Source organism: Panthera onca, chromosome B2 (assembly GCF_046562875.1).
Source record: "Panthera onca isolate mPanOnc1 chromosome B2, mPanOnc1 haplotype 2, whole genome shotgun sequence".
NCBI classification, from domain to species: Eukaryota; Metazoa; Chordata; class Mammalia; order Carnivora; family Felidae; genus Panthera; species Panthera onca.
In genome coordinates this window covers 54,047,278-54,073,155 of record NC_138343.1, presented here as the reverse complement: position 1 = coordinate 54,073,155, position 25,878 = coordinate 54,047,278, and the positions used below count along the sequence as shown (strand labels likewise).

At 36.7% G+C, this 25,878-nt stretch overlaps 1 protein-coding gene across 3 annotated transcripts; it reads right to left on the bottom strand.

The window, feature by feature from the left end:
- Positions 1-5,369: 5,369 nt before the first annotated feature.
- Positions 5,370-14,896, bottom strand: KIAA1586 (KIAA1586 ortholog). 3 transcript variants are annotated; one of them, XM_081795751.1, is made up of 4 exons: positions 14,642-14,896; positions 14,008-14,091; positions 9,683-9,763; positions 5,370-7,896 (listed from the first exon to the last, which is right to left on the bottom strand). In XM_081795751.1, the coding sequence occupies exons 1-4, from the start codon at positions 14,660-14,662 to the stop codon at positions 5,719-5,721; spliced, it is 2,364 nt and encodes a 787-aa protein (XP_081651877.1). In that variant the 5' UTR covers positions 14,663-14,896; the 3' UTR covers positions 5,370-5,718. The 3 variants fall into 3 exon arrangements, with proteins under 3 accessions (XP_081651877.1, XP_078303161.2, XP_081651878.1); XM_078447035.2 differs by lacking the exon at positions 14,642-14,896 and adding an exon at positions 14,367-14,592; XM_081795752.1 differs by lacking the exon at positions 14,642-14,896 and adding an exon at positions 8,400-8,595 and having other exon boundaries at positions 14,008-14,327.
- Positions 14,897-25,878: the final 10,982 nt, after the last annotated feature.

The following is a 25,878-nucleotide window of genomic DNA, read 5'->3' as shown; positions in this document are numbered from 1 at the left end:
TCTTAACTTTGTTTCTACTTAATTAACATTGTATCATCTCATGTAATACATAGAAACTTTACAACCAAATACTTTCCTATACCATCACCTCCACTTTTTTATGCTCTAGTGTATATGATGAAACAATGTTATAACTTTTGCTGTATTTAATTTTTTTACAAATTTTAAGTAATTAACAATTTTAAGTAATTTCTACACTAACATGGGGCTCAAACTTACAACACCAAGATCAAGAGCTGTATGCTCTACCAACTGAGCCAACCAGGTGCCCCAATTTTGCTATATCTTAAAGAAATTAACAAGAAAATGATCTTTTATATCTGCTTATTTACTATTTCTCTTGCTTTTTTGTCAAATCTGCACCACTTCTCAAAACTACTTGAACTTAAATACAACCAAAGTATACCACTGTCCCCCTTTGGGGATAAACATATCAATTATATAGTAAGACTGTTCTTGACCTTTCTCATTAACTCATAACAAGTATCATTTGGTACCAATGTGATTGGAAACTAAAACACAAATTTAAGTAATGAAACTGGGCAGTACAGATGAGAAGATTTGTGTTTCTGTTTCACATTATCAGTTACAATTTTTAAAAAATGCTAGATATTGAAATTCTTGCTGAAAATTCTGTCTAAAACTGTTAACATGTCTGAAATATTAAATAAAACAGGCAATGTTTTCAACTCATTTTAAAGAATTACCCCAGTATGTCTTCAAAGTAAATGTGAAATTTTAGTTCATACCAATATGTCTAAAATTAAAAACTGTATTTTATTTCCCTTAGAAGTCCACTGGGAAATAGGAATATTTGGTGAGATAACCAATTCATAAAAATAAATTCATATGTATGAAACTTCATTTACTGAACTTTCCTATGTGCTTGACATTGCTACTAACCAGGATTATAGACTCCTTTTTTTTTTTTTTTTTTTTTTTTTTAAATTTTTTTTTCAACGTTTTTTATTTATTTTTGGCACAGAGAGAGACAGAGCATGAACGGGGGAGGGGCAGAGAGAGGGAGACACAGAATCGGAAACAGGCTCCAGGCTCTGAGCCATCAGCCCAGAGCCTGACGCGGGGCTCGAACTCACGGACCGCGAGATCGTGACCTGGCTGAAGTCGGACGCTTAGCCGACTGCGCCACCCAGGCGCCCCTATAGACTCCTTTTAAGACACTCACTAGTAGGGGACAAAGGCAAAAACATTGCCTTCTTATAAGTGAATCAGAAAGGTTGAACTTTACTATCTTGAAGAAAGTGAGGAACGAGTGAAGGATTTTCAGTAGTAGAGAAATATGGTAACCTAACAGACCAGCTAACCCAACATCCACTCCCCTTTCTCCACTGTCTATATTTACTAAAGAAGCTAGAAAAGGTAGAGGTTCATATTCCAAACCTCTCTTGCAGTGAGAGATGGTCATGTTGACAAAGTTCTTGTCAGTAAAATATAAATCTACTTGAAAAGGCTTCTGGCAAAGCTTTTGATTTCCTGATGACTACACAGGGCTTGCTCCACCCCTTGCCTTCTTGGCTTAACTCCAGCCTGTCTACAACTGTGCCAGCCATCCTATAACCTGAAGGGGAAGACCAAAAGCATCCTAGATAACACAGCAATGAGGCTATTGAGCCTGCAGCCATCCCCAGATTTCTTATTCAAGATTATAAACCCATTTAAGTGATTTAAGTTTGGTTTTCTGTTATCTGAGTCTGAATGTTTTTCTAACTAATAAAAATTGTAAGAATAAATGTGTATTTTAGAATGTCCATTCCTGAATTAGTGTGGAGGATGCATTAAGAAAGGGGCAAAATGACTCTGGAAAACAGTGTGGAGGTTCCTCAAAAAATTAAAAATAGATCTACCCTAGCAATAGCACTGCTAGGAATTTACCCAAGGGATACAGGAGTGCTGAGGCATAGGGGCACTTGTACCTCAATGTTTATAGGACCACCTTCAACAATAGCCAAATTATGGAAAGAGCCTAAATGTCCATCAACTGATGAATGGATAAGGAAATTGTGGTTTATATACACAATGGAATACTACGTGGCAATGAGAAAGAATGAAATATGGCCTTTTGCAGCAACATGGATGAAACTGGAGTGTTATGCTAAGTGAAATAAGTCAAACAGAGAAAGACAGATACCATATGTTGTCACTCTTATGTGGATCCTGAGAAACTTAACAGAAGACCACGGGGGAGGGGAAGGAAAAAAAAAAGTTAGAGAGGGAGGGAGGCAAACCATAAGAGACTCTTAAAAACTGAGAATAAACTGAGGGTTGATGGGGGGTGGGAAAAGTGGGTGATGGGCATTGAGGAGGGCACCTGTTGGGATGAGCACTGGGTGTTGTATGGAAACCAATTTGACAATAAATTTCATATTAAAAAAAAAAAAAAAAAGGAAGGGGCAAAATAAAGGTACTGAGACTTGTTAGGAAGTTATTAAAGAATTCTAAGCAAGAAAAAGAAGGGCCTGAACTAAGGTAACTACAGTGGGGATAGTGAAGAAAATATAGATTACAGAGATATTTAAAAGATGTTAGAGATAGGGCAAAATGATGAAATAATTTCAAGTGTCTTCTAAGTTTCTAGTTTGAGCAACAGGATGGATATTTGTGCTGTTCTCTGAGACCAACATAGTGAAGGTCTGATAAGTTCAGGTTTGGACATACTCAGTTTGAGATACCTATGGGACAATGTGAAAATGATGAGAAGGAAGTTGACTATGGATCTTGAAGTCAAGAATGAAGTCTGGATTGAAGGAATCCTTATTTGACAGTAACCATCATATAGAGTAGTATTGTCCAACAGAATAATGTAAGCCACATATACAATTCTAAAGTAAAAATAAATGGATAATATTAATTTTAATATTTTATTTACCTCAATATAACCAAAATATTTTCAACATATTACCAATAATTATTAATGTGATATTATACATGCTAAGTCTTTAAAATCTGATGTGTATTTTACATGTAAAGCACATCTGTTAATCTGAATGCCTTTTTTATCACAAATACTTGATTTATATATAAATTTCATAAAATTTAGTTGAAAAATAGATTCATATACTCAAATTATTCCAGTTTTCTAATAACTGAAAGAAAATAATATTTTCCAAGAAAATAATTACATCCATAATGAAAAAAATCCCATTCATCTTTTTAAAAAGAATTGATTTGCCTTCAGAGCAAAAGCATATCAATTTGAAGACTGTATTTGTCTAAGTAAATTTGATTAATTTTGGGTCAGCTCAGTACTGTTAACATCGAATTCAGAATTATGGAATAAATTTAAAAGCAAATTAATCAATAAATAAAACATTTTTCAAATTTTCTTATAGTTTACATAGTAAATTTACATAGCAATGTCAAATACAGTTAAAAGTTTGTGCATACGGACTCATATTAGAAAAATGTGTGAAATTATTTATTTTTAAAAGTTTCTATTTCAAAATAAATTTTAGTGCTTGTCTAAGTAGGACACAAATAGGCTTTTTCTTTTCCTTGCAGCTTCAAATTTAGATCATTGGGGAGATCTAATTTAGATTCAATGGGGAGAAAACCAGCATTTACTCTTTTTTCTTTTAACTTTTTTTTAAAGTAAGCTCTTGTCTAACATGGGGCTTGAATCCATGACCCCCCAATCAAGAGTCACATGCTCTGCCAACTGAGCCAGCCAGGTGCCTCCACCATTTTCTCTTTTTAAGTATTAAATATTTGGCTAGCATTTTTTTGTTGTTAAAGAAAATCCTGAACTAGTGTTAACATTACAGTAAGTTTTTACTTCCACAATTCAACCAACTGGCAGAGTACATCAGATCACTAAATTCATTCTTCTAATTCTTTCAGCAATCCTTTAAGCTGATGTTGATTCATAGTGTTTGCACTCATACAATGAATATTTAACTGTATCCATGACACCTTTCATAGAGACCATTTCAGAAAATTGACAACTATCTTCAAAATGTATCATACAGGTAGAATGAACCAATAAGGGAAATGTCTCATCTAAAAATTTCAATAAAGTATGACATTTTACCTAACCTGGCTGGAGTGCCATTTACTGTGATAGAAGTAACTTTTTTTCTCATCTAGTTGAAACTCCTGTGACAAATATAAAAGCTTAAAAAATAGCTACACAGGGGCACCTGGCTGGCTCAGTCAATAGAGGAAGCAACTCTTGATCTTGAGGTTGTGAATTCAAGCCCCACATTGGGCACAGAGCTTACAAAAAAAAAAAAAAAAAAAAAAAGCTACACAAGGGTCATTTTTTTAGGCCACAAATTCAAACTATTGCTTCATAAATGTTTAAGTCCTGTAAGACAAAATGCACTCCAAGTTTCACCTGAGTTGCATCTATTACATAACTCATCCAAAAAAAAGGAATTTTTCAGATTTTAAATCAATTTATCTTTTATATGTAAAAAAGGTCTTGTATTCTATAAACAAAGTTTGGTTACTTAACTAAGGACTCTGCACTTTCCTAATAAAACATTTTTTAGGCTTTACCTCATAATTTTCTAACAATTTCTATTACTAAATATTTCACTATCTATCCATCTAAAACCAGTTCTATTTCATGTAAAAATTTAAGCTGTTTTATAGCTGGCCAAACTTAACAAGCTCAACTCGTTTAAAAATTGCTAAAAAATTTTTTTGTTCAACATTTAATTCTGATTTCAAGTAGCTAAATTTCAATTCTTTTTTGACTTTGAAAGATTTCATTCAGTCATTATGCATTTGCTGAAACAGTCTCAGTATTACCCAGTCTACTGTCTTTGTTAAGTAACAGCTCGTTTTCCTCTGCCCACAGCCACTGCAATTACCATTCATCATGAAATCTGTAACGTACCTTCTTCCAGCTTGTTTACTGTTCCAGTTGTAGTACTAGCTTCTGCATCTCTACTTCTTTTTCAGTATGCCTTCATTTTAAATTTAAAAATGTGTTCATATTCATGTCTAAACTAGAAAAATAATTACAATTAAAATAGGTATTTCAATCTAATTACCAGTATGATTTATATAAGTATCACTAGTTCCTGTTGTCTATATAAAATACTCAGATAAAAATGCTATGTTATATCAATTCAAAGAAAAAAAGTTATGTGCACTGAATCTGTTGACACCAATTCCGTGATGTGTTTTTATGTAATACTAGACATGACACATGAGTCTGACAGGCACGCTACAAGAATCATAAGCAAGGTAACAAATGTATTTCTAAAAGTTGAGTTTTTAAAATATTTTACACTTTTTTATATTTAATTGAAATTAAAAATTTGCTTAGTCCTATTGAGCTCATTTCAAGTGCTTAATAGCCACACGTGCTAGAGATTACTGTATTAGCACAGATACAGAAATGAGAAAGAGCCAAAAAGTTTGCAATTTTTATTTCATTTTACATCCATATAATTTCTAGGGCTTAGAACTTGACTGGGTTGTTATTCTTTTGCATCTTAAGTAAAAAGTAAGACAGCAAAAGTGGAAATGGCTGAATGTTCTGTACAGAATATATATCATGGCCCTCTAGCAGACGTGGGCTAATCTCTAACTATGTAACTCCTAAAAACAATCAACTTTAGCTTTTTGGAGAATGCCTTTTAAACAACATGTTAATAAAAGTTTAGCAAATGACTTTCAAAGAATTTTTTATGTATAAGAGATGTATAGCACACAATTTACAAATGATAAAAACATATATAATACCCTTTATTGTAAGTTCCATATAGCCAACTGATTCTCACAGAAGGCTTTTGCTGATTTTTGCCTAACTCTTTTATCTGTAGCCAACCTATGGTTACAATTTGACCAGGACGTTACAAATGGAGTTGCATCCCAATCTGCTAACTCCTTCCCCAATAAATTTATTGTCATTAAATCTGATATGTGGTCTATTGTTAAGCTATTTCTCACCCTTGTACAAATTATATTCATTAAATTGAAACCTCTTTCAGCTTCAGCATTATTGATTGCAATAGTGTTAACTATCTTTTTAGCTTTTTGTATAGCTATAGGAATTGAAACATTGTTTGATTTTATATTATCATGTACAAATTCTCGAAAATCATTCAAATCAATTTCGTATTTTAAAATTTCACATAGATGAAATAATTTTTTTTCACCAGCTATCCATGGTGAAGTTATTTCTTCATAAGGCCATGTAGAAGGTTCTAGCAAGTCAAAATAATTAAAAATACTTTCGTCATGGTTTCTGTCAGATAAAAGACGTAAATGCATGTGTTCAATTATATTTTCTAGTAACATACTCCTTGGAAGAGCATTAAATTCATTGTTTTTATTAAATGGAATATCTTTAAACTTATCTGACTTAATCAAACCCTCAATTTGAGACTCATGCTTTCCAGTACTGATTTTTAAATTTTCCAAAGCTCTTATGGTGCGTTTGATCAATTTTTGTGCTTTGTGAATGTTAGTTGATCTTGACTGTAATGCAGTTGAAAGTAGTGAAAATTCTTCAAGAATGTCAATCATTAAAGCAAGGTCTTGTAAGAAATTAATGTTAGATAATCTCTTTGCCAAACCAGAACAAGAATGAGAAAAATGCATATATAATACAGGATATGCATGCCATACAGCAGTAGCAGCTTGTAAACTACATGCTGTCCATCTTGGTCCCATTACCCGGCCAATTTTAACAATTTCAATTTCAAGATCTTCAGCTACATTTTCTAAAAGCTTGTTTTGATTTTTATTAGACTGGTGATAAATGGAATAAATTTTATCAAGAAATAGTTTAAAATGATTAACTTGTTTTATTTCAGATATTGAATCATCAAGTGACAACTGTAATCGATAATTTAAACAGTTCCAAATAATGATTTTAGGAAAATATTCTAACAACTTTGTAGCTACTCCAGACTTTTTTCCCAGCATTGTATTAGCACCATCAGAACAAAACGCAATTAAATTTGCTTTCAAATATTCATTAGTAAACCCACAATCATTTAAAGTATTCAATAACGTATTGACAATAAACTCTGCTGTGGCGGAGACCAATTCTTTTAAAGCAACGAACAACATAACTGGTGCGGGAGCCGACTGAACTGTGCATTGGAGATAAATCACTAGAGTGCTTTTCTTTGAAACTGTAGATACCTCATCAATTATGATGCAGATTTTGGCATGCTCTTCTATCATATTCTTAAATATCTTCATTTTAATTTCTTTTGCAATATGTTCTGCTATTCTTGTTGCACTGTATCGTGTATTTAAACAGCTGACCTCTCCATTTTTCTCTTGTAATTCTATTGCCCCCTCAATATCAGACAAAGGTCTATTATGTTTTACTAAACTATAAACTGTATTGAAAACTTTTATGGTAGCATCAATATTTTTTTTTTTTTTTTTATGCACTAAATTAGAAATTGAGTCATTAACTGATTCCTTCAAGAGATCCTGAATTTTACCATGGGCTTTAGAAACATCGTGTTCCCTAATTTTTTTCCGCAGAGAAGCTTGTCTAGTAGTTTTATTACTGCCATTAGGGGTTACTAAATATGCAATCCATTCCTTGGACACATGGACATGCTTTTCTGCTTTTGATCCCAAATGCCGAACTGTTGAACAATCCTTACATCCTAATTTACCTTCTTTTATTTCAAGCCATTTGTACTGTTCTGTAAACATAAATGCTTGTTTTTCATTCCAACAATCTGGAAGCACCAGATTATCTGTTTCTTCCTTTGAGGAACATGATGGATTTTCTTCAATGACTGGTTTTTCAACATATTTGAAATTTGATTCCTCTGACTTAGACAGTCCACAATGATTTCTGTTATCATTTCTTTCTGTGTCTGTTTTCACCTTCTTCACATTTAAAAAATGCAAAAAATCTCCCTGTCGTTTTGGCATTTTAGGGAACAGAATCTGAAAAATAATTTTACATATATAAGTCAAGTTCACGATAACACTTTAAGAGTTGATGTAAAAGTTTCTGTTAATGGGGGCGGCTGGCTTAGTCAGTTAAGCATTGACTCTTGATTTCGGCTCAAGTCATGATCTCATAGCTCATGAGTTCAAGCCCTGAGTGGGGCTCTGTGCTGACAGTGTGAAGCCTGCTTGGGATTCTGTCTCTCTCTCCGCCCCTCCCCTGCTCACATGGTCTCTTTCAAAATAAATAAACTTAAAAAAAATTAAATAAAATAACCTGAAGGTGCCTGGGTGGCTCAGTCAGTTAAGTGGCCAGCTCTTGATTTCAGATCAGGTCATGATCTCATGGTCTGTGAGTTCGAGCCCTGTGTCAAGCTCTGCACTGAGTGTGGAGCTTGCTTGGGATCCTCTCTCTCCACCCCTCCCCCACTTTCTGTGTGTGTGTGTGTGTGTGTGTGTATGTGTCTCAAAAATAAATATAAATAATAATAAAAACTTACAGGGTGCCTGAGTGGCTCAGTTGGTTAGGTGTCAGACTCTTGGTATCGGCTCAGGTCATGATCTCGTGGTTTTATGAGTTCAAGCCCTGCATTGGGCTCTCCATGGGCAGCGTGGAGCCTGCCTGGGATTCTCTCTCCCTTTCTCTCTCTGTCCCTTCCCTGCTTGTGCTGTCTCTGTCTCTCTCAAATAAATAAACTAAAAAAAAAAAAAAAAAAAAAAAAAAAACAACAACAACAACAACAAAAAAAAAACCCCAAAAAAAAACTTTAAAAAAGAAAAAAGAGAAAGCACTCTAGGTTGAAGTAACAGAGCCCTATATCTAAAAAACCAAAAATAGCCTCATTAAAAAAATTTGTTAATGATTTTAGAAATAAATTTTAAATTACTTACCTTGCCTTTCAGTTTGTACCTATAATTTCAATACGACTTGCTATTTGTTGACAAATTCACTACCACGTTGTTTTCTTAAGTTTATTTGTTTATTTTTTAGTAATCCCTATACCCAGTATGGGGCTCAAACTCACAACCCTGAGATCAAGTCACATGCTCCTCCAACTGAGCCAGCCAGGCACCCCAGTTTTCAAAATTTTATAACCAGTAATGTCATGAAATCTGTCATGAAATCTACAAATGTTTATCATCCAACAAAGAAGCTGCTCATATGATTTAAAAATTAGTATAGTTCCAATATGAAAAGTGGTTAACGTTTTCATTTAACAAATAAGGTAAAAAGTGAAAAAAATGAAGATTTATATCAGAACTCCACTCAGTCACCAATGATATCAACATCTTTGTTGAATCAAAGGAGGGTTTTCATTAATAATGCAAGTTTTCCTCAATTGTTCATATTAAATACAGTTTAGTAATTTACATCTTTTGGCTTACTCTACATTAACATTTTATCCATCACTTTCTGAAGTTCAGATAATCAATAAATAATTAATCAAGCCCCAATTTTGAGTTTGCTGATTACCGTGGTGTAAATACTCCAATCATGTTGCAGGAGGAGTATGCTGTTATAAAATATTTCTATCATACAGATACAATAGATATAAATAAATAAAGATATGAGGAGTTTTGAGTATTTACTACCTTAAATGTAGTAATTTATTTCCTTGTAGGTTTATACACTTTAGTTTTTAATAACGGCTATGTTTAACAAATCAGCTTCATAAAACTCCTGAAAATCTAACCATCAGTTCTTGCAAGCCAGTTCAAGCCACCTCTAACACATTTTGCACTTGATGACAGAACTGAAAAACCACAGGTATAATGTACTTACATCACTATGATAGATGCTAGGCTCTTCATCATCACCACAGACCAGATCAATGTATTCAAGAACAGGTTTTGATGGTCCTTCCTAAAAAAGGATTGAGCAAATTCACAAGTCATGAAAACCATTCAAACCAAACTTGAATTTACAATCAATAGGTTTTTGTTGTTGTTGTTGGAATTAGCAAGAATTCCTCCAGAGAGGAAGTCTTGTAGGTGGAACAGAATAATCAGAAACAAAAGCAGCACATGAAAGACTCAGAGGAGATGAAGAAGTAACGATGACAAAACCCAAAGAAAAACTAAATCTACATAGAGGAATAAAACCATATGGATTCCTTTGAAAATGGGAAGAGTACAGGGATGGTATTAAAAAGACAGAGACAGACCTCATGGTAGTGTATTTTTTAAATGTATGACTATCAATAATCTTTTAGTTATCTAAGCTCAAAATCGCATAGTTCTTCAATAGCTCTGCTTTATCTTCCACATCCTACACAAGCAAACATGAAGCCCTGATTTTCTCAATTCTTTCTTTACATACATACTACCTGCAACACACATGAGGCCTTAAATACCTGGCTCAAAAACCTAGATTTTATTCTATAGGTAAATGAATCAATCAATAGTGTTGAGATAGGAACAACAATTAGAGCTCTGTTTCAAGGTGAGGAAAGTATGAAGTGTGGGAAGACTAGTAACAAGATAATCCAGACAAATAGTAATGTAGTACTGAAATAGAGTGAAGACCAACAATGAGGAAGTACAGTCTTCTGTATATATATTATAGTAAAATTTATAACAAAGGGCTCTTTTTGTACCCCCAAATTTCTATCATTCCTTTCTTTCAGGATATTGTGTTTATTTAGCTGCACATACATATATATTTATATGGCAGAACACAAAGGAGATGCTCTAATGAAGAATGAAGGCGGGAAAGAAATTTATATGAAAAGACTAAGGAATCCATACTAGAATACATCAAGTGGTAACATACTTTTTTTTTTAATGTTTATTTTTGACAGATTGCAAGCGGGGGAGGGGCTGAGAGGGGGACAGAGGATCCAAAGCTTGAATGTGGGCCTTCAACTCATCAACTGTGAGATCATGACCTGGGCAGAAACACACTTAACTGACTGAGCCACCCAGGCACCCCAGTAACATACTTCTTGATAAAAGATATAAAAGGAACACAAAAAAATGTTCTTTTTGTATCTGAAGAATCCTCAAGCAGAGAACCATACCCAGCAGCCTTTCATCTTTACTAGATGGTAATATAAAAAACATGAAGAAATAAGCACATCCTAGTGGAGCCCAGCACAGAATGGAGTTACAAAGGGAAGTAAATTCTGTTTCTGAATGTATTTAATTTTATTATTTTTATTTAAAGAGTTTTTTAAGAGCTTATTTATTTATTTTGAGAGAGAGAATGTGCACACAAGCAGGGGACAGGCAGAATGAGACAGAGAATCCCAAGCAGGCTCAATATTGTCAGCACAGAGCCTAACTTGGGGCTCAATCTCATGAACCGTGAGATCATGACCTGAGCTGAGATTAAGAGTCGGACACCTAACCTACTGGGCCACCCAGGTGCCCCTCTGAATGTATTTTAAAGTAGAATTAAATTAAAAAATAAAGTAGAATTAAATTATCATTGTTTTGTGTGTGTGTGTGTGTAACCATTTAAAAGCAACAGAAATATTTTTACCCTCTTTTTTCTTAAATTTTAATGTTATACTTATTTATTTTGAGAGAGAGAGAGAGTGTGTGAGCAGAGGAGAGGGGCCTAGGAAGAGAGAGAATCCTAAACAAGCTCCATGCCACCAGCGCAGAGCCCAACATGGGGCTCAAACCATGAACCATGTGATCATGACCTAAGCCAAAATCATGAGCTGGACATTCAACCAACCAAGCCACCCACGCATCCCTACTCTCCTTTCTGATACTGCAATTCTACTTAGATCCACATAAGCATACTTCCAAAATACTGCCAAGAATGATATTGTGAATATCACAATAAAGTGGGTCAAATGAATTTTTTGGTTTCCCAGTGCACATAAAAGTTATGTCTATATTATACTGTAGTCTTTTAAGTGTGCAATAGTGTTATGTCTAAAAAATACATACACAGCTTAATTAAAAAATACTTTATTGCTAAAAAATGCTAAACATCATTTGATCTTTCAGTGATTTATCACTGATCACAGATCACAACAAAATAATGATGAAAAAGCTTGAAATACTGTGAGAATTACTGAACCATGACAAAGACACAAGAGTGAGCAGATGTTATTGGGAAATTGTGCCAACTGACTTGCTTGACACAGGGTTGCCACAAACCTTCAACTTGTAAAAAACACAGCATTTGTGAGGTGCAATAAAACATGGTATGCCTATATAATTCACTTCTCCTTATAGAGCTGTCAAATATTTGATCAATTTTTGGAAACAAGGCTAAACGATAAGAAGTTCTATCAAGTTGGAGGTACAAAACTCTGGAGGCAAAGATACAGGGGCGCCTGGGTGGCTCAGTCAGTTGAGCGTCCGACTTTGGCTCAGATCATGATCTCGCAGATCGTGAGTTCGAGCCCCACATCCGTCGGGCTCTGTGCGACAGCTCAGAGCCTGGAGCCTGTTTCGGATTCTGTGTCTCCCTCTCGCTCTGTCCCAACCCACTCGCATTCTGTCTCTGTCTCTCTCAAAAATAAACAAACATTAAAAAAAAAATTTTTTTTTAAAGATACAAAAGATTCTCTGTATTTAAAATTATATTTAAATTAAGAGTTTTAAACCTCAGTAAGCAACTCAATCAGATAGCAACTCAGTAAGAATTTAGAATATAATACTTCAATCCACAGAGTGTTACACAAACCTGTACCTATTCATTTTTCCAACCTTAACTTTGTAGAGTCCTTCCATTTCTCAAAGGCACGTGTCATATAACATCTATGCCACTCCTAGTTCTGGCTGCACAAAATATCATGAAGATAATAATGTCCCATTCGCTTTGATTTTTATACCACAGTCAGGAGGAACCAAAGTATTTTTCCTGAAGACCCATGAAATACTCTTTCCAAATGCTTTTCAGTACAAAAACAGACACTGTGGATCTTCAATTTTCATAGTTACATCATTTACTCCACAACACAGGGAAGGCAGAGTTAGCATACAACCTCTCTTTGTACCCCCAAATTTATAAAGTACCAAGTGTCAAAAAAAGGGGGGAGTACCATGTGTACAATTAATGGGCAAGAATGTCACAGAAATAATCTTGTAAAGAATTTCTGTATGACCCTACAAGAAACGACATGTTAACACAACGTTTAAAGATGAGATTTTATTTGATTTAAAAAACAATTTATGAAAAAAAATTGTGGTTTATCAGGTTGCCCTAAATCTATAGCAATTCAAGAACATACATACATTAAACAGGCACTCATTTAAAAAAAAAAAAATATATACACCTCTCACAGCAAACCTCAAGTAATTACTGGTTTGGACAAGTTTTAAGGTAGCTAAGATACCACTTTAAGCTGAGCCTTTGCAACTCTTGACAGTTTTGGGTGAAAATCATCTCCAAATACGTCATAACCCCCACTCTGCCTAAACCAAGGCTTTACAAACTGTGGTTCAGAGATTCATATGTCCTTTCATCTTTCCAAAAGGAAGACTCCTAGGTCCCACCTACAAATTCCGATTCAGTGGGTATGGAAGGGTGAGGCCCCGCAATCCGCACATTTACCCTTGGTAATGCTTAAAGACCACTGACCCGAAGGGACGAAATTCTGAAAAATATGTGTGTTCCTGGTGATGCGGGGATCTCCATATGAACATCAACTCCTGCACTATGCTGTAACAAACACCATGATCTCACAGGTCAGGGAAGTCTTCAAGCTAGTCGCCTTCATGTTATGCAGCTACATAACGCTCAGATTTTGAGTTCTTGCAAGCCTTCTTGTTCTCTACCTCCTTCCTCATCATCACCTGTCCTCTCTCCCTCGCCTGCATCGTCATCTGTTACAGGACAACCTTGTCCCTCTTGGAAACACGCCTAGACTAAGCATTAAAACGGCGCTAAATAAACGCACGAGAAGCGTGATGGAGTGAGCACCACGGACTTTCGGCAGTCTTTGTGACGGCTACCGCAGCTGCTCAGAGGCCTCTTTGGGGAAATTTCCTAATCCTACGCCACGCTCCCCGGTGTCTAGTACCTATCAGACGTTCATACACAGTTGCTCAATGAGGAGTGGACAGGTGCAGTACAATCACATAATGGCTTACCACGCGCAGTCTTGGGACTCTAGGAAAAACCCGAATGTCGTTGCTACTTACACTAACAAACTGAATGTCATCTTCATTTTCATCCGTTGTTGACTCAGATGCTTCGGGCCCAGCTGGAGGGACAGATTCTATTATCTATAAAAATAAGCCAAAACACGCTTATCTATACAGCCACGTACTTGGTGGAAGAGACTTTCCCAAAAGGAACGAAAAAGAAAGAGCTTTTTAAAACAACGAGCTCTTGAGGAAACCTAACAGCACAACTGCATGCAAATCCGACTAAGAACAGAACTCCATGGAGTCGCGTTCTGCCTCTGCAGACGCGGAGCCACGGGGAGCGGACGCCGAAAACGACTCCCCAGCCCCTGCGAATTCCCCTATCTGCTCGAGGAGGAGGGATGCACGCTCACCGCCGAAGAGCGATCCTGTCTCAAAATGTCGCTCTCGCGGGCAGAGCGGCGACAACAGGGAGCACCGGGGCCGGCGTAGGGGACCGGGGGCGGCCGGGCGGCCATTGTTACCGCTGGGTCGTCGTTAGGACCCGCACCAGGCCCGAACGCTGGGCTCGGCCCGAGACGCCGAGGCTTTCGCCCCGCGGGCGCACAGCAGGCCGCACACTCAACAAAACACAAAGCCCTTTCGCGGCGCGGCTGAGAACGCCGCGGCCCGACGCTCCACCACTCACCGCCGACCCCGGGTCTCCCATTTCTCCGACGGCCTAACTGACAGCACCACCGCTGCTGCGATCGCCGCCGCTACGACTTCCCTTCCCGCCCAGCACCGCTTCGCGCCGCCGTGACCCGCCCCTGCGTGGACTGCGCCGCCGCCGCCGCCGCCATCGCCATCGACGCCACCGACGCCGCGGGCGGAAAGAGGTGCGAAACCGCTTTAAAAGGAGGAGCGGCCGGCTCTGGCCCGCTATCCCCCGGAGTCTCTTTCGCACAGTCCCGGCCTGCCTTCTCCGCGCCGCGCAGGAACCTGGGAGTTGTAGTTCTAGTGCCGCCCGAGACCGTCCTGAGTATATTTGAAAAGTGGAAAGGAGCTCTGAGATGCGGCGGTTGCGTTCCTCTAGGCTTTTACGGTACCAAAGTAGTATTAATAGATGGCTTTTCTTTCTTAATCTGTCTCCCTCTCCCCACCTTTCTTCTACTTTTTAATTTTTTTCTTCTCCTCCCCTTCTTTCAATACAAATATCGTTCTAGATAATTTAGATCAGTAGTGTTAAAATGCTCTTTCGTTGTTTGCTCAGATACTTCCTTACTAAATAGTGGCCAACTTTTTTGTTTTCAGTATTTACACATTAACGAATGTGAACAGATACAGTTTATGAAAACATGTGTTAACTGAGAATATACTTTTAAAGCTTTTCCTCCTAGCCCTATCAGACCAAGATCACCTAACCTATCTGTGGTCCCACAAAATCCCCTTTATGATTTTGACAGTGGTCTACAATGCGTGAGATCACACAGCAGAGGAACTAAGGCATCTCACAAGACAAAGCAATAGAGTAATTAGGAAATTTTTAGGAAGGTAGAGGTAGATGAAATTTAAATGAAACAGTATTTTGATAGGTTCAAAGCCAATTAGGGCTGTGTGTAAGAGTTCAACGTCACGTCTGGACTACAATTTGGACCCGGAGTCCTGTTAACTTAAAAACTACAAAATTAACATACATACTAATTGTTGGCCCAGAACCCTCTTATCTGTAGCCTTGCACTTGGTTTGATATGTGGCTTGTTCTCTGTGTGTCAGTGACCAGCCAAGGAAGGGCGATTTCATTCTTACTGATAGATTTTCAAACAACAATGTTGCTACTCTATGAGTTTGGGAACAAATTTTCTCATTGTGTAAATAAGATAGGAGTAGTCACCAAGGTCACCTTGATTCTACAAGTGCAGTATTTCTTTGGGAGAAATACGGTCTGTTAATTTTTCAGCTGACTTTATCTATGTCTGTTATTTATGCCCAGCAGATATTTACTTTCTCATTTGAAGGCTTGTTTTTGCTGGTCTAAAGGAGAACATGGTGTTTGATTACTTACATCCTAGCTAGTATTTGATGAATCTGTTTGCATTTCCACAAAGTGGACTAAAACTGCAGGTGCATTTGTACCAGCTAATTTGGGACTTGCAGATGAAAATTGAGAAAAAGAAACATCTGCCAAGATGATAGACTCAAAAGCTGTATGTAAATTAACCATTTTTAAATCTCTTAAAAGTCTAGGAGAGATTTGCATTTAAACAATTTCTTTAATGTGCTAGTGGGATTTCAGTGGAACAAGTACTTTGAAAGGTTGCAGGTGGGAGTCATTCAGTTACATTCTTGGAAAACAGGCAGTAATTATGTGGCTGGAGCCCAAATATGGTTATGCCTTTCAATTCAGTAATTGTTGCATGGATAGTCTTTTCCATTTTAGATATTCTAATAGGTATGTAGTGATATCCCATTGTGATTTTAATTTGTATTAACCTAATTACTAATAATGTTGAAAATCTTTTTTTTTTCAACGTTTTTTTTTTTTTTTTATTTATTTTTGGGACAGAGAGAGACAGAGCATGAACGGGGGAGGGGCAGAGAGAGAGGGAGACACAGAATCGGAAACAGGCTCCAGGCTCCGAGCCATCAGCCCAGAGCCTGACGCGGGGCTCGAACTCACGGACCGCGAGATCGTGACCTGGCTGAAGTCGGACGCTTAACCGACTGCGCCACCCAGGCGCCCCAATGTTGAAAATCTTTTTATGCATTCATTTGCCATCCATGTATCTTCATCGGTCTTGTCTGTTAAGATCTTCTGCCCACTCTGTAAATTATTTTCTTGTTATTGAATTTTAAGAGTTGTTTATTTATTCTGGAATCAAGTCCTTTAACACATATGTGATTTCCAAATATTTTCTTCCAGTCTGTGGCTTGACTTTCCATTTCTTAAAATTGTCTTTCAAAGAGAAGTTTTACTTTTGATTGAGTTTAATTTGCCAATTTTTTGCTTTTCTTGATCACGCTTTTGGTAGTATATCTAAGAAATCTTTGCTTAAACAAAGTTACAAATATTTTCATCTTTGTTTCCTTCTAGAAATTTTACCCTTCACACATTTTCAGTAGTCATTCTACTATAAAGAAGGTCTTCCCTACTCGCCTACTTTTTGATTTATCTATCCATTATCATGATTCATACATTTCTATTTTTATTCAATGGGTTATGATTTTTGATTGTTTATTGCTATTACAGAAATAAAGCAATTTTTTCCCTAGCTTTATTGAGGTACGGTAAACAAATAAAACTGTGTATATTTACATGTACATGATGTTTTGATATTATTATACATGTGAAATGATTGCCACAATTAAGTTAATACATCCATCACAAAAATAGTTACCATTTTTGTGTCTGTGTAGTGAGAACACTTGACATCTACTATCCTGGGGCACGTGGCTGGCTCAGTTGGTACAGCATGTAACTCTTCATCTTGGGGTCACAAATCCAAGCCCCACATTGGACATGGAGCTTACTTAAAAAAAAAAAAAGATCTACTCTCAGCAAATTTCAAGTATATAATACATTATTATTATAGTCACACGCTATACACTAGGTCTCCAGAACTTATTCATAACTGAAAGTTTGTACTCTTGGACCAACATCTCCCCGTTTCCCTCATCCCCACAGTCCCTGGTAATCACCATTCTGCTCTCTGATTCCTTGAGTTCAGTTTTTTTACATTTCACACACGAAATCGTGCAGTATCTTTCTGTGTCTGGCTTATTTAGCTTAGCATAATGTCCTCCTGGTATACCCATGCTGTTGTAAATGGCAGGATTTCCTTTTTTAATTTTAATTTTCATATCTCTTTATTCTTCTTTAATTTTGAACAGTTTCTCAACCTTTCCTTTTTTCATGACATTGATATTTTTGAAGAATATGGGCCATTATTTTATAGAATGTTCCTCAGTTTAAGTTTGTCAGTGTTTCCTCATGATCACATGCAGGTTATGTCTCTGACCAGAATACTACATACATGATCTTGTGTTGCTTTTAGGGAATCACATTCAGAGACACATGATATCCATCTGCCCCTTATTGATGATGAAGATTATTGGTGATAATCATCTGGTGAAAGTATTGTCCACTTTCTTCCATTTTTTTCTACTGCATAGTTAGATTTTTCTCCTTGCAGTGTACAATCAATCTGTGGGATAATTCACTGAGAATATGCAAATACCCTTTTCTCATGAAACTTAACACTTCAATCTTGCCTGATCAATCTTTACTATTATAGTTGTAAATAGTAATTTTCCAACTCTACCACCCTTCCCATATTTTTAATTGACATTCTGCTATATAATAAAGGGTCTTCCCTTCTCCCTTACTTTTTGATTTATTATCATTATGGATTCATGGATTTCTGTTTTATTCAATGGGTTATAATCCATTACAGTCCTAATTTATTTTGATGCCAGTTTGTCCCAAATTTGGCCAGTTGTAGTCCCTTTTGCAGCCTCACATGGCCATCATTCTTTGAGCAGTCCCTTACTTTCTGGCGTAACATACCATGTTCCAAGTACATTTGGTACCTTCTCTGCCCCTGCCCTGGAATCAGCCATTTCTATAAGAAGCCCCTTTTCCTTTGGTGGGAAATGGTATTTAACCAAGATCTGGGTGTTAGGTGTACTCATTGTCACTGGAACATTTACAAAAGATTCTGACATTTGTTGTAGCTTGGATCAAGGGATGATTTACCACACAATCTTTTGTTTACACAGCTAACTTAAAAATTCACATTTTGATCCATTTCTAAAGAAGATGGACATGGTGTGGAAACATCTATATATCCGTTCCAGAATACTGCCTAAAAATTCTTACTGGGTGATACTTTATATCCTCATTGGATTCTCCTTACCTTTGTTTATGGGACTGGATCAATTTCTACTCAATTCTAGAAATTGGGCGGATTTGAGATATAGCGTTAAGAAGATTAATGTAATTACTCCTGCATTTTTTAAAAAGATTTTTGAAAAAGTGTTTATTTATTTAAAAAAATTTTTTTTAATGTTTATTGATTTTTGAGACAGAGACAGAGCATGAAGGGGGGAGGGTCAGAGAGAGAGAGACACAGAATCTGAAACAGGCTCCAGGCTATCAGCTGTCAGCACAGATCCCAACGCATGGCTCAAACTCATGGACCGCGAGATCATGACCTGAGCTGAAGTTGGCCGCTCAACCGACTGAGCCACCCAGGCACCCCTTTTTATTTAAGTAATCTCTATACCCAACAAAGGGCTTGAACTCACAATCCTGAGATCAAGAGTTGCATGTTCTTCTGACTGAGCCAGCCAGGTGTGCCCCTGATTACTACAGCATTTTTAAGTATTCTTCAGTTCTATGGTTTTTCAGAACACTTAGGTCATTTTCTGGCATTCTCCAATTCATTTTTTGTAATCAAGTGTTTTTTTCCTTAGGGGCATATTAATAAATGCACTAATTAGTTTAAATCAAGAAGACTGAGATTTTGAGTAGATAGGAGCACTCAGAATTCCTTCTTAAATGTATCTAATTTTTCCTGAGGTTTTAGAAATTCTTTAAATATGGCTTTCACATCTGCCTTCGTCTTGGTTCAAAATCTACTCTTCATAATTTTAAGTGAAAATTTCAACTTTACAATTACAAGTTCATGTGGGAAAGGAGATGACCTTTGTGTGTTTAAATGGTAGGTGGAACATAAAAAGAAGAGAGATTGTGTATGTGAATAGAATTGTTTACAGATGCCTGGCTGGCTCAGTCAGTAGAGCATGTGTCTCTTGATCTGGGGATTACAAGTTTGAGCCCCACGCTGGATGTAGAGATTACTTAAAAAATAATAAAATCTTAAAAAAAAAGGAATTGTTTAATCATTATATTGTACATCTGAAACTAATATAACACTGTAGTCAATTATACTTGAATTTAAAAAAAGGAAGGGAGATTGTATAATGGAGTAGAGAAATGACACAAGATGAATAGGGAATTCCCAAGAGTGAAACAATACTAAATTTTTCACATTTTTTCATTAGCTTTAGCCATAGACTCTTTTGGGAAACAATTCTATTGTCAAGACTAAGCTCTGATTCTTTCTGATGGCAATCAAAGAAGGCTGACCTTCTTGGTTAGGTATTTTGTCACCTTATTGTTCTAAGTCCCTCCGAAAAGGACAATCAGTCATAATTAAAGATTCCCCCAAGATGCCACTGTAGTTCTTGATTATTCTTGGTGAAATTGTGCCATTTGAAAAGATGGCATGGTAAGTAAGAACTGTAGTGATGTAATGGAGAGGCAGAGAACCCCATGAGAACTGACCTGGATGAAGCATTGTTTATGGTTTCTGTGTCTCCATATCCTAACTAATGGCTTGCTGTCATCACCACTATGCATGAAAACCTCTGGTCCCAGTTCAGGCATTGAAAATAATCAAGGCAGTTCTCAGAAGCACAAAGATAAGACTAAGGAGTGTTCTTACAAAGTTTTGAAAGATGACCTAAACCACGTTTGTCCAAAGGATTCCATTATAATGACGTTTTTTTATTCTTTATTCTCCACAACTAATTTGAATGGTGGGCTTACCAAATATATGCCTGCTTTCTCTCTATAGACTTCATATAAACAAACCAAAACAAAAGCAAAAATTAAACAGGAATAAAAAATACAGGCCACTTTTAACAAAAGGACAAAGGATAACAAAACAGAACCCAAAGTTTTATTCTTAGTCCTGGGAATCAAAAATAAATTTAGTGCCAAAGAGCTTAACAAAGTTCAGAGCTTCAGATTCAGTGTGAAACTTACCTCATTATTATGGGTCAAGTGAATTTGAATGGGTGCAGACCCAAAGATTGTCAAATTTGCCCCCTCTTACCATATCAAGGAGTGTGGAAATGGGGATCTCAACAGAATCTAGGCAGCACCTTCAGATTGTTAAAACTCTACAACAGAAGAACATCAGTGACCTGCCCGTGTCTTAATAAACCAAGTACATTTAGCTTTCTGCAGTAAGACAGAATGCCCCATAGGCACAGTTTAGAAACATCTTAATCTGGGAAGGTCAGGGAGGACTTTTAAAATGAGTATTACGGGGTGCCTGGGTGGCTCAGTCAGTTGGTTAAGCAACCGACTCTTAATTTTGGCTCAAGTTGTGATCTCAGTTTGTAACATCAAGCCCTGCGTTGAGCTCCATGCTGACAGCATGGAGCCTGCTTGGGATTCCCTCTCTCCCTCTCTCCCACTCCCCTCTCTCCCTCTCTCTCTCCCTCTCTCCCCCCAACCCCTGCTTGCACGAACACATACTCTCTCTCTCCCAAAATAAATAAATAAACTTAAATAAAATGAGTATTAGGTGCGTACAGAGCAGAGTAAATGTCTTTTCTTCTAGGGCAAAATACATACATACATACATACATACATACATACATACATATTTATGCTTGGATCAAGTGCTCGTAGTGGGTGTTTTGTAAAGTAGGGAGCTGGTTAGAATAGGAAGATTGGAAAAAGAAGTTATTTGCTGATTGGTTCAGGGTTCAAAGCCAGATTTTTTTTTTTTTTTTTTTTTTTTAACTGTGGGGAAATATATCCTAAGGTTTCACTTGAGATTTGGGTCAGTTATAGTGGTTTATGAGTTTAGATGTTACAAGGGGGTTATAAACTCATTTCTCATTCTCTTAATTTATCTTTTCCCTCACTTTGGATTTTCCTGCATAGGCTGACCACACTTATCTGGAGGTAATGAATCTGGTAAACTTACGTTTCTGAAACACAATACTTGGGCCCTTAACTTCTGGATTAACTTCCACATCTGTAAAATGACAAAAGAGACTCCATGATCCCTTCTAGCTTTTAATGACTTGAGATTTTAAGTAAGTTAACTATGAAAGACTGTTTACAAGAGAAGTAATACAGATGTCCCCTTATACATATATGAATAGAGAGATGCAAACTATAAGAAGATAGATAGCATCCATCCCCTAACATGTTGTCAGAGACTAACTGAAGGATAAGATGAAAATGCCTATTATCACTTATATTACTTAACATTGTATAAAATACAATATCTAGGCCTTGAAATATGTGTAAGATCACCCTAATATCCTCCTCAGTGGGGGAAACTGAAAGCCTTTCCCCTAAGATCAGGAACACGACAGTGTTGGCCACTCTCACCATTGTTGTTCAACATAGTCCAGGAAGTCCTAGCCTCAGCAATCAGAAAACAGTAAGAAATAAAAGGCATTCAAATCAGCAAGGAAGAAGTCCAGCTTTCACTCTTTGCAGGTGACATGATATGTGGAAAATCTGAAAGACTCCACCAAAAGATTGCTGGAACCAGTACATGAATTCAGCAAAGTCACAGGATATAAAATCAATGTACAGAAATCTGTGACATTTCTATCCACCGGTAATGAAGTAGCAGAAAGAGAAAACGAGGAATCAATATCATTTACAATTGTGCTCAGAACTATAAGATACCTAGGAATAAACCTAACCAAAGAGGTAAAACTATAGAAAACTTATGAAAGAAATTGAAGACACAAAGAAATGGAAAAAACATTCCATGCTCATGGGTTGGAAGAACAAATATTGTTAAAATGTCTACACTACACAAAGCAATCTACACATTCAGTGCAATCCCTATCAAAGTAACACCAGCATTTTTCACAGAGCTAAAACAAACAATGCTAAAATTTGTATGGAAACAGAAAAGACACCAAATAGCCAAAGTAATGTTGAAAAAGAAAACCAAAGTCACAATTCCGGACTTCAAGCTGTATTACAAAGCTGTAATCATCAAGACAGTATGGTACTGTCACAAGAACAGACACATAGATCAATGGAACATAGATCAATAGAGAACCCAGAAATGGACCCACAACTGTATGGTAAAATTAACAACTTAGGAAACAACAGATGTTGGTGAGGATGGGGAGAAAGGGGAAACTTCTTACACTTTTGGTGGGAATGCAAACTGGGCCAGCCACTCTGAAAAACAGTATGTAGTTTTCTCAAAAAGTTAAAAATAGAGCTATTCTACAACCTAGCAAAGGATTTGTATTTATCCAAAGGATACAAAAATATTGATTTGAAGGGGCACATGCACCCCTCTGTTTATAGCAGCACTATCAACAATAGCTAAATTATGGAAAGAGCCCAAATGTCCTTGAACTGATGAATGGGTAAAGAAGATGTGGTACATATTTATATACAATGAAATATACACAGCAGTCAAAAAGAATGAAATCTTGCCATTTGCAACAACGTGGATAGAACTAGGGTTTGCTATGCTAAGTGAAATAAGTCCGTCAGAGAAAGACAAATACCATACGATTTTAATCATACATGGATTTTAAGAAACAAAACAGATGAATATAGAAGAAGGGAAAGAAAAGTAAGATAGAAACAGAGAGGGAGGCAGACTGTAGAGACTCTTAAATACAGAGAAAAAACTGAGGGTTGCTGGAGGGGAGGGCAGTGGGAGATGGGCTAAATGGGTGATGGGCATTAAGCAGAGCATTTGTTGTGATGAGCACTGGGTGTTATATGTAAGTGATGAATCACTAAATTCTACTCATGAAACCAATACTACACTATATGTTAACTAACTTAAGTAACATATACTACACTGTATGTTAACTGACTTAAGTGAAATTAAGTAAAGTCTTAGAAAAATTTTTAAAAAATATGTGTAGGAACTATACGGAAAAAATAAATGTAAGTATATAAATATAATCCCAATAAAAATTTCAGCCTTTCTGTTTTTGAGAGTGGAAAGTTGACAGAAGTATTTTAAAAATCATCTAGAGGAAGAAATTTATGATTATTATGAGAATAATCACGAAATTTGTGAAAAAGAATAGTTATTATATTTCACTTTTCTCCTGATTCTTTCCTAAAAAGAATACTTACGGGTGTCTGGATGGCTCAGTTGGTTAAGCATCCGACTTCGGCTCAAGTCATGATCTCACAGTTTGTGGGTTTGAGCCCTGAGTCAGGGGCTCTGTGCTGACAGCTCAGAGCCTGATGCCTGCTTTGGATTCTGTGTCTCCCTCTCTCTCTGCACCTCCCCTGCTAATGTTCTGTCTCTCTCTCTCTCTCTCTCTCTCAAAACTAAATAAACATTAAAAAAATTAAATTAAAAAAGGATATTTAAAATATTAATAAATCCCAAAGTACAGCAATGTAAGGAAGAGTTTGGGTGGAAGAAGGGAGAAACATGTGTTATCTCCACCATCATTAATGGGATTATTATAGCCAGGACCATCTGGGACACTGAGAGTTTGTGTAACAGTGTTTAATATAATATAAATAACATAGATATTGTATCATATATACTTAAGTATACCTTATATTTTATGTATAAATATATACTTTATAATTTATAAATCTATAAATTTATATTTTACAATATAATTGTATTTATATTAATTATTAATATTATATTAATTATATATGTCCTATATATATTTCCCAGAATTAAAAGCTAGAAGTATCCAGATTGAAAAGGACAAGCATGTTTCCTGAACAATGAATAAAAAGAGATGGAGAACAAGACATATTTTCATAAAATTTTAATGTATCAGGGAAAGACATGGTCAAAAGAACCTCAGGGAAGATGGGAAAGCATATCATGAATAGAAGAATGAGAATTAGGATCACATTATGCTCTTGATAGGCTAAGGCTGCCAGATTTGACAAATAAAAATAAAGGACATCTAGTTAAATTTGAATTTAAGACAGATGAGTATTTAGTGTAAGTATATCTTAAATATTGCAAAGGATATACTAAAAAATTTGTTGTTAATCTGATTCAGATTTAACTTGATGAATTTAATTCTTCCAGCAATCCTACAGTGGCAACAATGGATGTAACTCTGGTAAGAACATCCAAGTAAGCCTTATTTACCTTTTCCTTACTGTAAGAAATCAAATAAAGCAACAAGGAGGGAAAAAAACCAACAACTGCAAAACACGCTGTCCTGCTATTTTTTTTTAAGTTTGTTTATTTGTTTTGAGAGAAAGAGAGCATATGAGCATGTGCATGCAGGGGATGGGCAGAGAAGGAGGGAGAGGGAATCCTAAGCAGGCTCTGTGCTGTCAGTGTGGAGCCCAACGCAGGCCTCGAACTCCCAAGCTGCCAGATCGTGACCCTAGCTGAAACCAAGTTGCTTAACCAACTGAGCCACCCAGGTGCCCTGTCTTGCTATTTTTAGCAAAACAGGCAATGGATGATACCTGCAGAAACCAAGGACTTAAAAGTTGCTATTAAAGGTTAAATTGTGCAGAAAATGCAAGGACAATGTCAAGGCCCCTTATGAGTAGCAGGCCTCAGAAAGTAGAAGCAAAGCATACTTCCTGAAAGGAGAAACTCATCCAGAAATGCAAACTCTATAGCCTATAAATCTAATAACTGAGGGGTAACGTAAGCTGAGCTTCAGCAGAAGTCACAAGTTGGGATGCAGAGAAAATGCACAGAGTATCTATCTGAGAGGGCTCCTAAACAGCACATCTCAGAAAGATCCAGCAGAATCTTACTCCATGAAGGTCAAGGGCTCATTGGTAAGTGCAAGGGCTCTGTCCTGTTTGCTGCTGCTGCTGGTGAAGGGCCTGGGAATGCAGGGCTGGGAACAAAAATCCTTCCAGACTCAGCTTGGGTCAGGGGACCAAAGGGAGGAGGGCTACACAAAATCTTGTCAGAGGAGCCATGCTGGCTGGAATCTGTGGTCTCTGTGACTGCGAAGAGAGGGCTTCTGAACGGTCTGACGCCTGGCAGGGAACCCTGGCCCCTCCACCATCCATGAACTCACCTGCAAATAGCCGGACCAGGAAAAACCATGTCATTGTAAATTAATGTTGAAGAAAGGCTATGGCAGGACATCAGCACAACGATTTTGTAAGAGAAAATGTGAAAAGAG

Bases quoted from the DNA above. Each gene is read 5' to 3' on its own strand.
- KIAA1586 (XM_078447035.2), bottom strand. From the start codon at position 14,471: ATGGCCGCCCGGCCGCCCCCGGTCCCCTACGCCGGCCCCGGTGCTCCC. The intron at 9,764-14,007 runs GTAAGTAGCAAC...ATCCTTTTTTAG, and splicing joins ATGACATTCAGTTTGTTAGT to GAAGGACCATCAAAACCTGT. The intron at 7,897-9,682 runs GTAAGTACATTA...ATTATTTTTCAG, and splicing joins CTAGCATCTATCATAGTGAT to ATTCTGTTCCCTAAAATGCC.